Here is a 17,901-nt window from a genome sequence, read left to right as displayed (position 1 = left end):
ACAGCAGAAAGGACAGAGTCATTTGTATGAAACTGGCATGAAGGTAGTCATGGCCAGAGCATACTAGGGAATGCACGTACGGTATCTGAAAGGGAGGCACAGGTTAGATATTGCTAACTTAGAGATTTGAAGTTATAAAATTTATAGCATCTAAAATTCAACAGAAAGTATTAACTCTTAGATAAGATTCCAATGTTTTGTCAACAACAGCACAGAAAGGTCAAATAAAAGACATATTTCTACATGGAACAGCTTTGGGGTAAACAGCTTTCAGTCTGAAACATACGGTACTTATATAGGCAGCAGAGCAGGGGGAGAGATGGCACCCTGTGGGTGTTTTCCTTTTTCCAATCTGCATTGGAGGCCTAATTTTCTTATGGCCTCTTTTTCTCCCCAAGTCACCTTTCAGGAAGAACATACATGAAGAAGAAAGAGGGGAGGGAAATGGCAGTCATTTGGGCACCATTCTTGTCTTGCTCTCTGCCCCTCTCACACACTGACAGCAACCACATATGAGATATTTCTAAATTTGAAAAAGTTGCTGCAGAATCTATTTCAATGCAGAAACTATCCCGATGTTAGAATAATTGAATCGTAGAGTTGGAAGAGACCACAAGGGCCATCCAGTCCAACCCCTTGCCATGCAGGAATTCTTAATCAACGCATCCCGACAGATGGCCATCCAGCCTCTGTTTAAAGACCTCTAAGGAAGGAGACTCCACTACACTCCAAGTTATACTTAATGGTCTTTTAGCTTCAGTCTTCAGTGATCATAAGGAAACCCTTTCTTTCAATCTCGCTCCCACATATTATTGGAAAAAAATATTTTTTTAAAGTTCTGCATTACTCTACTCTGCGATGCTGAATTTTAGAAAGTAATTCTAATCACCTCTAAAATCTCTGCATTCTCTCTTTACTTGTCAAAGAGTTACAAGTCAGAAGCACAAAATTGACTTTTCCAAGTTTAAAGGATCAGATTAGGTACCTGCAAAGGCATGGCAACACAGAGAGCAGCAGATGGGACAGCATACCATTCTGTTGCTGTCCCTTGTGTAAGTACAGTCAGCCCTCCACGTTTGTGGCTTTGACTTTTGCAGATTTAATTATTCTCAGATTGGATTTATATGTTCTCTCTAGGCATCTCTAGGTTCTCCAGCACAACTCTGCCAGAGGTTGACCATAGAGTCGCAATGGAGGACCTAGCAATTGCTAGGGAAAACACTTCTCTAGGCATTTGGAGGTCCTCCTGCATGATTCTACTGTCAACTTCCAATGGGTGTGGACCACAGAGTTGCACTGGAGGACCTAGAGAGGTGCTCTCTCAGGTATAAAAACAGTGGTGTTTGTTTAAAGTTTTTCCACTTTCATGGCAGTTTTGAGTCCCTAATCCCAGCAAATGTGGAAGGACCACTGTAGTAAGCAACCCCTTCCCCACATGTGCTAAATCCTTATACAATACATACTGTGGGAATATAGGCAACACACACAGAATGTTTGGGGTTAAGGTACCACACCACTAATAGTATAATAAGATCAGAAATTATTCATTATCACTAGATATTATTTTGTGAAAGTTTATCTGCAAGTGATTAATTCTTTCATCCTTGTTTTATTCTCATTGTGCCTCTTCACAAGTCCACTATGAGTATTTCTACTATAACTCTACTTTGAAAGTCTACTACTCTGGACAAGATTATCCACAGACTAACAAGATCATCCATAACTCCATAGAGTTGTATATGCTAAGACAGCTTTGCCTCCAGCAAACCTCTTTCTGTCAGTTATAATCCACCACCAAACTAAGAAAGAGAGTATACTCGTCTTTTATCATTATTCCACAAACATGAGGTCTTAGATTTCTCTTCTGTTCTTCTGAGAGATATGCTGCATGAAATTATTACAATAAGGAAACAACAGAACACAAAAAAGGGGTCTGCAAGCAGAAAAGCTAAGACAGAGGCCAGAAGTTCATTCGGAACAGCACTTTTTACTGCTCTTTCTTATTTTTAATCCTTACAGGTTACAAGAGTTGTTGAGTATGCAATAAAGAGTTTACCTCACAGAAAAGTAAAGGTTAGCTACTTAAAGGTTGAGAGAGAAAATTTAACATGGACATCTAGCTTTGGAAAGTGCTTCTGTGCCATACAAAGTTTTTATTTGATTTCCCCATATCCTTTAACTTTTTCTTCCCTGCTACTGATCTGAATGTATGATGAATAGCCTTGAAACTTACCTTGGGAAAAAGACAAGACATAAATTAATTAAATAAATAAATATTAAATGAACTTACTCTGGATCCAACCCCTACGTACAAAAAATACTGTAAAGCCCTCATAAGAGACTACACTGCAAACCAGCTTCAAATCTGGAGAAAATGACTATCCTTGAAGTACAATGGGCCTCTGGTAACCACTGGGGTTTGGTTCCAGGATTCCCCATGGATACCAAAATCCATGGATGTTCAAATCCCATTATATGCAATGGGGAAATAAAATGGTGTCCCTTATATAAAATGGCAAAATCAAGGTTTGCTTTTTGGAATGTTTTAAAAACATTTTCAAGCCATGGATGCTTGAATCTACTGATAATAAATCCGTGGATATGGAGGGCCAACTGTAAATCGTATTCAGACCAGAGTGCAAGTCCTCCATCCGCTCATTATGAAGGGTTGTCTCTGGTAGCTCAGAGACTTCAGGGCACAAGTTTTGACAAAACTGCATTTTTTACAAAGTGGAGAGAAGATTTTTTTTTCAAACTCTGACTAGGTCAAATGTGGTAACAATATGGATAAAGTATGCTGACAAAATCCTTCTTTTTAAAGGCATGTCTACTTTTTTAGTGTTCCTATACAGCATGCCACAAACTGCTTTTGGAAAGGGGAGGGACCCTCCTATTAAGTAGCTTGTCATTTGGCAGGGATGTTCCTACAAGTGCTTTGTCCACGTTTTATGCATGTGGATAGAAAGTGGAAACTGCTGATAGTAAATAATAATAACTGTAAGCCACGATTTCAATAAGCAGATCTTTTTAGACCCTAGTTCAAGGAGTCTGAAAATTACCAGTCCTGTCAGTTCAAAGAACTTCACCACAAAGGCTGCTTTATCTTCTGTGTTCCATCTCAGCCTTTATGATGAATCAGCACTCTCTTTTGACTATTCAAATATGCTCCATGTTCAAAGAGCAAGATAATCTAGAGAGGTGTTCTTTGTAGTTGCGCTCAAGTTGTTTTTAACCCCTTTGTACTATTGTGACTGGCTTATAGATCTATTTTGTTATAATTAATGTTGTGAGCTGTGCTGGGTCCTCAGGAAAAAAGAAGGATATTAAATAAATAAATAACAATGAACAAACTAAACTGCAGCCCCTTAACTAGTAAGATCTGTTGCATACTAGCAGAATGCAAGTTCAGAGACAACCATTATTTTCATCCTCACATGAGATGCATCACAAACTGCATTTTGGCCAAGTTGCAATATATTTACCAGCCAAGGCTACACAAATTCCTTTCCCCCTCCACATCCACCTCCCTCCTTTATGTTACAACATAAAAAAGTTGTGCAATGAAACACATACAATAAAATATGCAGATTAGAGCCAGACATCTGGGTCACAATGTTTAAGGTTGTCCTGAAGAAGTGATACAGCTTTCATTTCACTCTTTAGTGTAAAGGTACACAAAAGAAATGACTACACAAAAGAAATGACTTCAAGACAATCTGACAAAGAGAGCTAAAGCACTTTTATTCCACCAATCTGTCACATACTTTCACTGTAGGAGCCTGAAACATTTGAAGCTTCCACGACACAAGGAGCCATGATTTTAATTACATCAGAGTCTATATTTGTACTCATGCATTATGCCTAAAAAACTGATCTTTATATAAAGACAGCAAGACTAGAAGGGATTTGTTATTTGAACATGGTATCCTACATAAATATGTTATCAGCCCTGCTGAGAATAGGAGCAGAAAAACCAAGAAATATGAAACAGGCAACTCATGAGTTAATTCTAGCACAGTGTCCTTAAACAACCCTTCCCATGGCTTGATATTACAGGCAAGCATACTGCCTCTAGTGCTTACCGCTTCACTAACAAGCTCACTGCAGTAAAAATTTGCCACTAGACAGCCACATATAAGACGACACTTTAATTAAAGATGACATTTTAGACTACTATTCAGGAGCAGCCATCCTGCTTAACAGCAAGAGCTGGACTCCAGCAGCATGCAAACTCAGTATAACCTCCTCCCCATGACAAAGTATTGTTTTTAGCTGTGCCTGAGCAGCTAGTTCAGTTACCTTATTAAAGATTTGAAAAATGTCTGACGTAAGCTCTGCCTATGTGAGTTGATCCATTGTTCCTTGTGCTCTTAATTTATCTTTTATGTTGTGAACTTGCTGGGCCTCTGTATTACATTAATGAATTGTTGTAGTAGTATAATCTTCTCTATATACTCTTATGCTGGTCTGTGCCCATAATATCCATCCATCCCCCTATCTACCTATCTATCCATCCATCCTACAAACCTCCCCCCCTTGATGCTTATGAGTGAATCCACATTATTAAAACAATAAAAAAATCTCCTACTCAGCTATTGCATTCAATGCAACGTTAGTATAAACCAGCCTTTAAAAACCTCCAATGGTTATAAAAAATGAGAGAGGCTTAGAAATTCAAATGAGATTTGAAGATACAGATTCTTCATTCATGGAGCAACTCCATTCCCCCCAATTTCCCAATTCTAATTCAGAATGCCAGAATGAAAGTCTCAGCACATTTTAATCCTTTTATAGAAGAATCTTCACTGTATTTCTAAAGAGCTTTGCAGAAGGGGCCTGCCTCCTTCAGAGTTATATGAACCATTTTCAGATCAATGTTCAAGCAGGTGTCCTATCACTAAACAAGCAAAGGTTGCAGGATTCTAATCTTTTCATACTGTCCAAGGAATTAAATGATCTGAAAACTTGTTTGTCAGGAACTTTATTTGTTTGTCTAAAAGTCAATCTAGCTTGATCCTCATATTTAAAAAGCTACCTTCCATTCCCTGAAATCTCTTGGCCTTCTCAGCCTTTAAAACCTGAATGGGAAAGCACAAATTCCTGTGTCCAGCAACAGACTACTGGTGATTATCCGGTTAGCCAAATTTTGCATGAAGAAGCTACATTTGGGTTCTTCCATTCAGGTTTCTTCAACCTTTGGCTGGGGATAAATGACAACTAGAAAGAATGTGAACCAGGCATGTTAGAAGGTTTTAGGACGTGCCTCTTTTACAGTAAGAAAGCATTTGAAGGGATTTTGAATGTTACAGCACAAGAGAAATCTGTCAGTTTCGCATTAAATTCACTCTACTACCTCACCTAGACTTCCTCTGCATCCCACTAGAGCTTGTAAGAGAAGGGAAAGGGAATTGCTATGGTAACCAGTTCTATTAGTCTACTGCACCATTCAAGATTTCCTCCTCACCAAAAAACATACTGAATGAAATTGGCAACTATTTGAACATGCAGTTAAGTTTCTGCATTGAGCAGACATTTACAATGGCAGAAAGATTTCACCTATGAGTTGTTTTAGAAATAAATACAAAAATAAAATATTAGCTGAACATCTTACTGTCAGGATGTTCTTTCTAACCTTGAGATGGAATCACTTTTCCTTTAATTTGAATCAATTGCTACGGATCTGACTCTGGAGCTGCAGAAAACAAGCTTACTCCATCCTCAATACAACTTGCTGCAAATTGTTTTCCTGCAACAATTCAAATGTGTTTGAAGCACAAAATATAGCCTCCCCAACATACCATCTCTACTAAGGACTGAAACAACATTCAGGCATCTAACATCTCCAATTGTTTTTTCTTTCTTTCTTCTTCTTCTCGTTTGGTTTGTAACATCTTGCCTGATGAAGAAGCCCATGGAGCTCCGAAAGCTTGCAACAAGTTATTGTGTATTTCAGTTGGCCAATAAAGGTATCACTGATGGATTTTTGAATAGAGACCAAGTTTTCCTTATCAGATGTATTAAGGAGTTGGATTTTTTTTATTTTACAGTATTTTGGAATACAGGTAGCCTAGTACATAATTGTACTATATTTGTGAGGCTGGAGAGATTCAAGAATCTGTAAAATGGCGGGAATCTAAGGGCAGTACTTGGCACAAATCCACACCTCCCACTATTTCACAGATCCTTGCATCTCTCTTCAGCCTTGCGTCTCACTCCAGCCTTGCAAATAAAGTACAAATAATGTAATATGCTACACATACAGTGTATTACAAAATCCAAAATATTCCAATACCAAAGCCTTCAAGTGCCATGCCGACATTCAAAAAGTTTAAGATTTTGGAGCACTGTGGATTTCAGATTTCCAGATAAAGGATACTCAACCTGTATCAATAACAATACAGTATCTCTTAGCTGGGCTGATATGAAAGCACTGCTTCATATACTTTGCTCATTATGTTTAATAGGTTTATCACAAACCTATAAACCAAATATTCCTGGTTTCCAGACATTTTGGGAATCACTAAAATAAATCAAACGTACTCTAAAATAATATCATATGCAGTTTCAATTGAGTCCCTTAAAAACAATTATGTTTTAAAAGTGAGGGGAAAAAACTTCCAAGAAGTACCTATTTCAGTAACTCTTTTCTCTCCATGTTCTGCGATAAACCCAACTGTAGATTAAGCACCCAGAAAACATACTGGGAAAGAACACCAACAGCAGCTCAACTTTGGGCTTCCTTCTTACTTCAGTTGAAAATAACCCAATTTTAGAATACACACTATGGCACGGTTCACATCATTTATATTTTGAATGCTGCTGCTCAGTTTGTTTACATACTTGGCTGAACTTTGAAGCTATTCTCCATTTTGCCTTGCTTTTTAACATCACTCTTGTTTACAACAGAAAAAATATGTAAAGAATGCCATGTTTAAGTGTTTAAAGGTCTTTGAGCCCTTAAGGGCAAAAGAGAGAAAGCAGAAACACAGCATTTCAGCACCATTCCACTTTAACTTTAAATCATCAAGTCAGGCATCCATATAACAAGTCAGCTTTGGCAGACATTAGTATTTGGTGGGTGTCTAGGAGCATTTGCTACATGTCACAAGCAAAAAGGTAGGTGGCAAACATCATGGTCAAATTATCTATCTACTAGGGGAATTTCACTGAGCATTCATAAGAGTTATGGCATATGGATGCAAACCAAATTTCATCATAAAGTAAATATATATTTAATGGGAAGTACAGTCAGTCACAACTACTTTACAAATATATTTTGTACACTACATATACATAAATATAGGGTTGCCATAAGTCAGGACCTCCAAACCGGGACAAATGTAGGACAACCTTTTCAAATGTAGGGCACATTTTATAAAAAATGGAGGACATGCGGAAAAAATTGATGCTTTTTAAAAATGTTAATATAAATGCATGTTTCTTAGGCATGATCAAAATGGAGGACATTTGGGCATTATTCCTAGTCAGATGGCAGAAATGGACTTCCTTTTCTGCCCAAACCACCCCCCTCCATTCCAAAACACACACAACAGCACATTTGGACACTTCCCGTGGCTTTACTTAACATGGCCTCTTGCATAGTTCAGAGGCTTATTCCATAATCAAACCCCTTGAGTTTAACACTTAGCATGGTTTAACATGGCTATGCATATTGAACATGTCAAGGTGGTTTCACAAGAAGTGGATTTGCCGTTTCAGGTTTCTTGCACCAACTCTACTTCTCAGAAGTGTGTACTTAGTCAAGGGACTTTGATTTTTTTTCACTGCACATGAGTTTGTAAAAATCAGAGCAGCTAACATTGGCCATGCCTGAGAGGCTTGCTGATATCAATATCACCATCATCATCATCACCATCATTGTCACAACAAGGGAGACTTGTTAGCATTAAAAGCACAAAAAATACACCAAAAACACACTTTGGAAGGTGACACTCTCTCAACTTCAGAGGTTGACTCAAATCACATCATCACCACACTATCATTGTCGAAGCAAGGGAGAATTGTTAGCATTAAAAGCATTAAAATACACAGAAAAGACACTTTAAAATGCACTTTAAAAATACAGTTTAAAAATACAGCTTAAAATGTACTTTAAAAATACAGTTTAAAAAATACAGCTTAAAATGTACTTTAAAAAATACAGTTTAAAAAATACAGCTTAAAAATGCACTTTAAAAAATACAGTTTAAAAAATACAGTTTAAAAAACACATACAGTACTTCCTCCTTCTCCTTCTCCTCCTCTTCATCCTCCTCCTCCTCCTCCCTGGCACCAAAAAAGGGCAAAGGAAATGGCCCTTTCCTTTCCCCTCTGGCTGCAGCCCAGCCCAACAGAGGAGGAACTCCTCCTCCTGAGTCTGGCTGGCCAATGGGGGCAGACTGGGGCTGGAACAGCCCCGCCCCCTGCCAGCCCTCACAGGCTCAGGCCTGGAGGACCCAGCCTGAGGAGGAGGAAGTCCTCCTCATTAGCCCAGCAAAGGCAACCTCATCCACCCGGGACAAGGAGGAAACCGTGCAGGGACGCCCCCTAGTGGTCAAAACCCGGGATTGTCCTGCCCCCAGCCGGCTTATGGCAACCCTACATAAATACCATTTGCACTTCATTTTGTGGCTATACACCTACAGACTAGAATGTATGATGAATGGTTCCGTGTTATATTTCCTAAACTCTATTTGATGTACCCCATGTTTCTGAAAGAAGAGGACTCCATTTTTTACTAGTTATTAAGCAGCTTGCCATTTCTGTTGCTGCTGCTGAGTCTTCTGAGGATTCAGGAAACAAGTCTCCCAGTTCATGCTCATCTACAAATGCAAACAGCTGAAGAACTCTGCGACTCGCTAGCAGCAACTTTATGGTCACATTTATGGAACCATCCCTGGAGAATAATTTAGGCAAATGCACTTTAACATGCATGTTTCACCACTTGCTCAGCCAGGCACAATTATATACAGTAGCCAATAAAAGAACACACCCTTTACTCTATGTTTACTATCCTGCCATTACACCCAGAGAAACTAGGTCTTGCCAACACACCCATTGAGAAATCGGAGAATGCTCAATGTTGAAGGAAGCTGAATAAGAAAAGCTTCTCTCATCTCACAATTGTTAAAGCTGATTTGCAAAGTGCTAACAGAGAAAGGAGGAAGCATCTTTCAGAGACGTGCCTCTTTCCATGTCCCAAAGAAGTTCCCATTTTACTGCCAAATGGTACAAAAAGCATTTTCTAGTTTATAGGTTAGGATTGGCTGCTCATTTGGTTTGCTTACACCCAAACATCAACAAAAAGTAATATGCAATGGCACTCTCCTTGTACTACATTTTGAAAGCTTTGAACGTCTTTGATTTAGGCAAGGTCAAGATGACAGATCTTGAGACTGTCCACTCTAATCCATTTTAAGGTGTCATAAAATGATTTTAACACTGCTATGAAGTCAGCGCCTTTTAGAAATATTAATTGTGCTTTTATGAGACGTTTCAAAGAACTACAGTGGGCCCTCCGCATTTGCTGGGGTGAGGGGTGCAGGACTCCTGTGTGCAAGTGCAAAACACACACACTATTTTTTATCAGCTGAGAGAACACCTCTCTAGGAATCTCTATGTCCTCCAGTGCGACTTGATGGTCAATTTCTGGTGAAGCATAGGAGCCATGCTGGAGGACCTAGATTCCTAGAGAGAACATATTAGTCAAAGCCACAAATGGGAAGGCCAACTGTACTAGTGAATTGGGAAAATTGTGGTTGGATTAGCTTTACACCCCAAAGCAGTCTTTTTGTGTAAAGATGATCTATAGATCATTCTCAAGGAAAGAGGTGGAATAAAATAGCAGACACAGCAACAGCCTCAAGGAACTGGGACTAAATCTCCATTTCAATAAGAGGGAAATAATTTCCACGAAGTTGGTATATGGCAACATATCCAGCCTAGCAACAAATCTGCCTGATCTCCAGCAGATAGTCGGTGCGCAACAGACTCTAAACTGGAGCACAAACATTAGGATTATTAGGGGGGAGAAACGTGATCCTTCTGAACAAGTTCATTTGAAGGGTTTTTCCTGGGCCTCTGCATCTCAAAGGGAAACTATCAATGCCTGACAGAATCTTACTCACATTAGCTTGTCTAAAAAACACAATGGAGAACAAACTGTCATCCATCTTTAGAACTATTAGAAAGGCAAGGCCGAGAGTAAGATAAACCGTAGCAGTGAGGCCTAGATGAGATCTGAACTCACATCCAAATTTAACCCAAACATTGTCCCATGGGACTGATCCAGGAAGGCTGGGCAATGGCTTCAGTGACACATTGCTTCTGTTTCTGTAGCGAAACCACCCAACAGACCATCAATTCCTTACAAATTTGTAATGGTTGTTCCACTTAAAATAGTACCTTCAGCGTAGGAGAGCAAAGGCCTTGACTAGGTGTTCCTGGGGATTTGTCATAGCAAAGAGGTGATGTAACAGGGAGCCTGAGCGCATTATCTTGAAGCCACCTTTCACCTATTTATTATTATCATCAAGTGAAAGCTCAGGCCCATCTCTCTCTGAGGAGCTGGATCCAGCCAGGACAGCACTTTCTGCATCCCTCTGAGGCGAGAAGCCTGCTCCTGGGAGCCAGGAAGCCAAAGGGAGCCAGTTTTAAATCGGATTTAAACCCCAGCCAGAGGCGGGAAGTGCAAAAAGACAAACCAAAAAGACCCCTCGGCCCCAGTGCCTTGTTGGTCTCTTGCAAAACTGGCCTCAAGAGCTGCAGAGAACGTATTCCGCCGTCTCTAGGGAAAGAGCATTATAAGCCAAGGGTTTTCACCCCGGGAGAAGAAAAGACCTCTTCCTTGGAGGCTCCCAGGAAGGAAGTAGTGCGGAGCATGAGCTTTCCCAGACTTGAGCCTATTTAGCAGAACCTATTAGGCTCAAGTCCCCAAAAGCTCATACTCCCCACTTTTCTTCATAGGCTCAAGTCTATGAAAAGCCCACTTCACAGGCTCAGCTCTATGGAAGCTCATGCTCCCCCCTTCCTTCATCATAGGCTCAAGTCTATGGAAACACAGGGCTAAGGAAGCACATGCTCTTAGGCCCAAGTCTACCAAAAGCCCACTTCGTGGTCGTTAATGCTTCAGTTTATGCTCCCAGCTTCTTTCTTTATAGGCAGAAGTCAAGGTAGGCTCAAGCCTATGAAGACTCGCCCTCATAGGCTCAGGTCTAGCGAAAGCCCGCTTTGTACTCTCAAGTCTACGAAGGGCTATACTCCCAGCCTCTTCCTTCATAGGTTCAAGTCGATCTAGGCTCACACTCTCGGGCTCAAATCTACCAAGAGAGCCCTTTTTAAGCTCAGGTTTACGGAAGCCCTTTCCGCAGGCTGGTCTGGTCTGGTCTACGAAAAGCCCTCTTTTAGGCTCAGGTCTACGAAGGCTCGTGCTCCCAGCTTCTTTCTTCGTAGGGTCAAATCACAGGCTGCTAGAGTTGGAAGAGACCCCGAAAAGGGCCCTGATCCAGTTGCCATGCAGGAACTCCAGCCTCTGATTAAAGCCCTCCAAGGGAGGAGCCTGGCTCTCTGCTATGGCATTCTGGGAGTTGGAGTGTGTTGTGGGGCCTTCCTTCCTTAAGCTCCGCTCCGCTCCGCTCCCACAACAGACTCCAACTCCCAGAATGCCATAGCAGAGAGCCAGGCAAGGCGTGAAACCGGGCCACGATCCCTTGACTCACCGACGCTCCTGTATCCCAGGATGGCGATCTTACGGGACTTGGAGGGCGGCATCTTGTCCCCGCTGGGCCCCGAACCACATCAAGGGCTCCGGCCTCTCGGCGCCGCGCAACGACCGAAAAAGGAGACGAGGAGGAGGACGAAGGAAGGGCCGGGGCTCGTGCTCCTCCGCTTTGGGGCCTCCTCAGGCGGGGCTGGGCCGGGGCAGGTGCGGCAGGGAAAGGCGGCGGCGGCGGCGGAGCATGAGCCACTGACGGAAGGAAGGAAGGAAGGAAGGAAGGACGGGACGCTGTGTGGCGACGGCCGTTTTTCCTCCCTCTCACGTGACCACCACAAACGTCTCTCTCTCGCTCTCCGTGGCGCATGCGCACCGATGTTCCCCACTCCCTCCTCCCACTCTTTCGTTCCGCTTTGCGTGCTTACGTCACGAAGCCGGCCGCTCGAGGAAAATTTCGCTGCGTCATTCCCCCTCCGCTCCGAAAATGGGCCCCGCCCCCTCCCCGCCTCCTCTTCCGTGACGTCACCGCAAGCGCCCATTGGAAGGCGGTGATTGACGGTTCCCACAGCGCTGCTGGTTTTTTTGGCTCCTCCCCCTCCTCCTCCCGCTCGCTGTCTATTGGGTGAAATCGGGATGGACAGGAAAGAGGGGGCGGGGCTTGGGAGGATGTATGTTTGTGATTGGTGGGAAGGGGAGAGGGCGGGGTGAGGAGGTGGTTAGAGTCCTCTTGGGTTAAGGCCGGAGCGAAAGCTTAGCTCAGTCTACTCTTGTATGGGATAGTTCTTTAGGGTCCTAGTCGCATTGCAGGAGTAATCCGCGTCGAGACCGCTTTAACTGCCCTGGCTTAGTGCTAAGGGATTCTGGGAACTGTAGTTTTTGAGAGACATTTAGACTTCTCTGTCAGAACTCTTGTGCTACAATGAACTACAACTCCCAGGGTCCCCTAGCACTGCGCCAGGGGCAGTTGAAGCGGAGCCATATAGCCCTTGATTGGGCTGTATGGCTCCTCCCCTTCGGCCCTGGGAGATTGTCACCTTCAGAGCTATTTCATGTCCATTTTGCGATCAAAGAAGAAGGGTTGCCAATGTGGTGACTTTCACACGGAAACGGGGACTTTTCAGAGCTTTCCGTGTGATTTTGGTGCCTGGCTCTATTTCCGTGCATTTTGGGTGACTTTGGCCATTTCGGCTCCAGACCTGACTCTGAGAGCGAGGCTACAGAGCAACCCACCCTTTGGAGTCTCACACACTCACAGCTTTCAGCCAATCAGAGAGAGCCCTCAGGAAGCCCCTCTCTCTCTCTCTCTCTCTCTCTCTCAGCGCCCCTGACTCCCTCTTAAGTCTAGCTTTCTTAGACTTAAGCGTACTTCCTCAGGTAGTTCATTGTGGCACCAGAGCCCTTTCTCACAAAACTACAATTCCCAGGATTCCCTAGCACTGAGCCAGGGCAGTTAAAGCGGTCTCAAACTGGATTATTTCTGCAGTATGGATTGGACCTTGAGCATTTTTAATAACGAAGGTCCAAAACACTGCAGAAATAATCCAGTTTGTGACTGCTTTAACTCTCCTGGCTCAGTGCTAGGGAATCCTGGGAATTGTAGTTTGTTGTGGGACCATTATTATTGTTATTATTAACCTTTATTTATAAAGCGCTGTAAATGTACACAGCGCTGTACATACAATCTTTTTAATTAGACGGTTCCCTGCCCTCAGGCTTACAATCTAAAAAGACATGACATAAAAGGAGAAGGGAAAGGTGGTGGGGGTAGTAGGCTAATACATATAAAGTACATAGCAATACAGAAAATGGTTCGATAAAACAGGCATCAACAGAATATCAAATAGCAAGCGACGATTATGCAATGCCTGGGAAGGCTTCTCTGAACAGGATGGTCTTCAACTCCGTTTTGAAGCTGGTTAAAGAAGTGATGGCTCTTGCTTGTGGGGGAAGAAGGTTCCAGGAGTGAGGGGCAGCAAGTGAAAAGGGGCGAATCTGGGATGGGGCAGAGAAAATCCTGGGCTGAGACAGCAGACCTTGACTACCAGAACGGAGGGCCCGAGTGGGAAGGTGAGGGGAAATAAGGTCTGATAAGTAAAGAGGGGCCAGGCCATGGAGGGCTTTAAATGTCGACAGCAGGAGCTTATACTGAATGCGGAAAGGGAGGGGGAGCCAGTGAAGGGATGCCAAGACAGGAGAGATGTGGTCAGAGCAGTGGGCGGATGTGATAATGCGTGCAGCTGAATGCTGGACAGAGATTAAAGGACGGAGGTGAGAAAGAGGAAGCCCAGCCAGGAGGACGTTACAGTAATCAAGTCGTGAGATCACTAGGGCATGGACCAGGATCTTGGCAGTAGAGGCAGAGAGATATGGTCGGATTTTGGCAATATTGTACAAAAGGAATCTACAAGCCTTGGCTGTGGTCTGGATCTGAGGGATACACGACAGAGAAGAATCAAAGATGAAACCAAGACTGCGGGCTTACTGGACTGGTTGAATAGAAATGTTGTCCACAGAGACAGAAAAGGAGCGTTGAAGGGTGGGCTTCGGAGGAAAGACAAGAAGCTCCGTCTTGGACATGTTGAGCTTCAAACGCCGATGGTGCATCCACTGCGAGACAGCTGTGAGACATGATGAAACTTGCTGTTCAAGCCTTGGAGAAAGGTCGGGGGTGGAAGGATACAACTGGGTGTCATCGGCATACAGATGGTAGGAAAAACCAAAAGAGCGAATGAGTTTACCTAAGGACAGTTTGTAGAGAGAAAACAGAAGGGGACCCAGAACAGAGCCCTGGGGAACTCCAACAGATAAGGGAACAGGAGAAAAAGTCTGACCGCCAGCAACCACTGTAAAAGATCTGCCAGACATATAAGATCGAAACCAGTCGAGAACAGAGTCTGAGAACCCAAGGTCAGAAAGTATATCAACTAGAAGAGAGTGATCAACAGTGTCAAAGGCTGCAGACAGATCAAGAAGGATGAGAACAGAGTAAAGGCCATTAGCCTTGGCCAGTAAAAGATCATTTGAGATCTTGGTGAGGGCACCAGAGCTCTTCCTGATAGAGAAGGCTCAATGTTTCACAAAACTACGCTCCCCAGGGTTCCCTAGCACTGAGCCAGGGCAGCTAAAGCAGTCTCAAACTGGATTATTTCCGCAGTGTGTCTTGGATCCAACTCAGGCTGTTTTAACTGCCATGGCCCAGTGCTATGAAATCTTGGGAATTGTAGTTTGTTGCCACACCAGAGTTTGCTGAGAGAGAATGTGAAATGTCTCCGAAAACTAGAATTCCCAGGATTCCCTAGCACTGAGCCATGGCAGTTAAAGGGGTGTCAAACTGGATTATTTCTGCAGTGTGGTTGCAGCCGAACACATTTCTATTTGGCACAAAGCTTCCTGGACCCCCTTCATGTCAAAATAAACATCTTAAAAAGTATTAGAAGGACTGAAAGATTCTTTGTTTGGTTTTAATGGTAATTTTGAGAGTTGAAATAAGTTCTAATTATTTTTATTCAATTAGGGTTACGTTTATTTGCAAAAGATCTGCCATTTTAACATTATGGGAATTTTCTGGGAATTGTGACTGAATATTCTGTGTGATGTGGGGGGATTCAGTGTGTTTTGGACAAACGTTTTGGGGAATTATCTTCGAGGCTTGTTGGAGTCCAGGAAGGAGACATGCATTGTAATCCCCATGTTGCAAATGGACACTAAATTTCCTTGGCTTGGAAACTCTCCCAGGGGCCCCTCGGCCAAGGCCTATAGACAGCCCTCCCTCCCATCCGAACTAAGGCCTGCCCTGGTGCCTTTCGCTTGGCCCAGGAAAGGTGCCACTGTCTGGACGTCACAGGGTTTGCTGTAGGGCCACACAGCCATCCTTAGATGCTTCCTACAAAGCCTGGTGAGTTAAAGCACTCCAGTTGCTGCTACCTCTTGCCCCCCACAAACGCAGATGAAGTTGCTATTAGCACCCAGAGTTTCTCCTTCAGAGTTTTCTTTTTTTGAACTATGGTATAAAGATAGTTCCATCAGATTGTTTGAGGTTGTTTGCTAATTATCCTCAGTGTCACTGCCTGGATTCGAGCCTATCTATCTAGTTCAGACGTGGGAATTTAACTCTGGAAGCAGACTTGCCGCTTCAAGCCACGATGCAGATCTGGACCAAAAAGTAGGGAAAACTTTAATATTAGCGTAACTCTGACTAAAGTGACGGAGCTTCATCGATATAAGTGAAGAATTTCATAAAGGTAAGGACTAGGGTTCCTACATTTCCATTCAGGCCCAGAAGCACATAAATAACGTGAGCATCACGGTTGATGGATACGGATCCTGCCCCACCGCCATTGTCTCACGCCATTCCAACTTTAAAGGAATAGCTTGAATCTCAACACACAAATAGCATAAAGCTCACCAATGAAGCAGCCTAGGGAGCTTCCAAAGCTTGCAACAAGTATATTGTGTATCTTGGTTGGCCAATAAAGGAATCGCTGATGGATTTTTGTTTGTATTTGTTAAATGGCCAACACAGCTATCCCTGAATGTTTTCTGTATTGTGAGATACCGCATTGTAGTTGCAATGGGGGAACCATGAAGAGTAACTTCAACCAAGGTAAAACAATTTTTTTCTTCTTAAATTTGGACTGAATCTGTATGTTTTATCTTTACATCACTAAAAGTTCCTGATGCAAAAACATGGCAACTTCTTGAGGAATGGATTGTCCTTTGCCTACAAAGAGGCCTGTGACCTCACAGGAATGGAGCCCCATTGGGCTGCAAAAGAGGGGACCCTGTTGAGGTGCAAATGGACTTTAGATTTCCTGGACTTTGAAAATCTCCCTATTGCCACAAGGCCAGAAGGAGGAGGAGCCTGCCTGCCAAAGATATCCTCCCCATCATAACATCTTTAATAAGGACTGAAACAACCTGCAGACATCTAACATCTCTGATTGTTTTTTTCTCGTTTGGTTTGTAACATCTTGCCTGATGAAGAAGCCCATGGAGCTTTGAAAGCCTGCAACAAGTATATTGTGTATTTTAGTTGGCCAGTAAAGGAATCACTGATGGATTTTTGTTTGTATTTGTTAAATGGCCAACACAGCTGCCCCTGCATGTTTTCTGTTTACTAACAGTTTGCTGCTTGGGTGGGTTTTTACTCTAAGGTTGCTTCCACACTATGACTTTTTAGCACTGTAGAGGCTATGGTTTTCCATAATTTTCTGAACATGAAATTCTGCAAAGTAATTTCTTCTAAGGCCATTACCTGTGCCCCAAACCTTAAATGTTTATATACAGGTCAGCTTCCTTCACCAAAGTTTTCCTATAATATTAATAAGTACATTGCCTATTGCAGGTTCTGCCCATTTTATTCCTCCTTCTCCTGTGCAACTAGGGGATGCTATGTGGAATATTTCTATGGTGATTACCTTCTGTTCTCCTTTTATAACAGCTGTTTTATTGTGTAAACATTAAATATTTTTCTGAGAAAAAAAAACCCATGAAAGTAGTAACCAACTTACTCCCAAAATCTAATGATCAGAAATGTACTTCTGAAGTGTAGCAGTAGTGACATCTAAAGGTAGGGGAGTGAACACTTTCATCCTAATCCTTTCCCTAGATGAATGTTGCCCTAACATCCCTCCATGTGTATAGTTTAATTTTTGTGTGTCTGCTATCTTTAAACCCTGTTGGCTGACTGAAAGATGTAATACAAACACAATAGGCCTTCCACATATGCGGCTTTGATTAATGTTCTTTCTAAGAATCTCTAGGCCCTGCAGCGCAACTCTGCCAGACATTGACCATAGAGTTGTGCTGGAGAACCTAAAAGTTCCTAGAGAAAACACTTTTCTAGGCATCTGTAGGTCCTCCAGCATGATTGTATGATCAGTGTCTGGCTGATGTTAACCACAGAGTTGCACTGAAGGACCTAGAGATTTTTTAGAAAGGTGTTCTTTTAGGTAAAAAGAATGTTTTTTTATTTGCAGTTTTTCCACATTCATTGGGGGGGGGGGTCCTTCATCCCTAACCCCAGCGAATGCTATATTTTAAATGATTAAGGAACATTTCAGTGTTAATCCATACCTGGCATCCAGCAACACTGCACAGGAAATAATAAAAGGAGCAGAACAGGTGAGGAAGAAGCTCCTAATTAATAACACAAGAGCTCTTTGAAGACATAATAGTGCTGGACAGAC

The 17,901-nt window shown here is 42.6% G+C and overlaps 1 protein-coding gene across 1 annotated transcript in view; it reads right to left on the bottom strand.

Annotated features, from left to right (window-relative positions):
* RHEB (Ras homolog, mTORC1 binding) overlaps positions 1–12,098 on the bottom strand; it is a 45,313-nt gene extending 33,215 nt beyond the window's left edge. The window contains exon 1 of the mRNA XM_089533623.1: positions 11,718–12,098. Coding sequence (XP_089389749.1) covers positions 11,718–11,769 — 52 coding nt within the window. The 5' untranslated portion in view covers positions 11,770–12,098. The remainder of the gene's footprint in view (positions 1–11,717) is intronic.
* Positions 12,099–17,901: the final 5,803 nt, after the last annotated feature.

Source organism: Sceloporus occidentalis, unplaced genomic scaffold, assembly GCF_023333645.1.
Source record: "Sceloporus occidentalis isolate IW3139 unplaced genomic scaffold, rSceOcc1.0.p SCAF_7, whole genome shotgun sequence".
NCBI lineage: Eukaryota > Metazoa > Chordata > Lepidosauria > Squamata > Phrynosomatidae > Sceloporus > Sceloporus occidentalis.
Note: the sequence above shows the minus strand (reverse complement) of the source record. Positions and strands in the feature narration are given on the sequence as shown.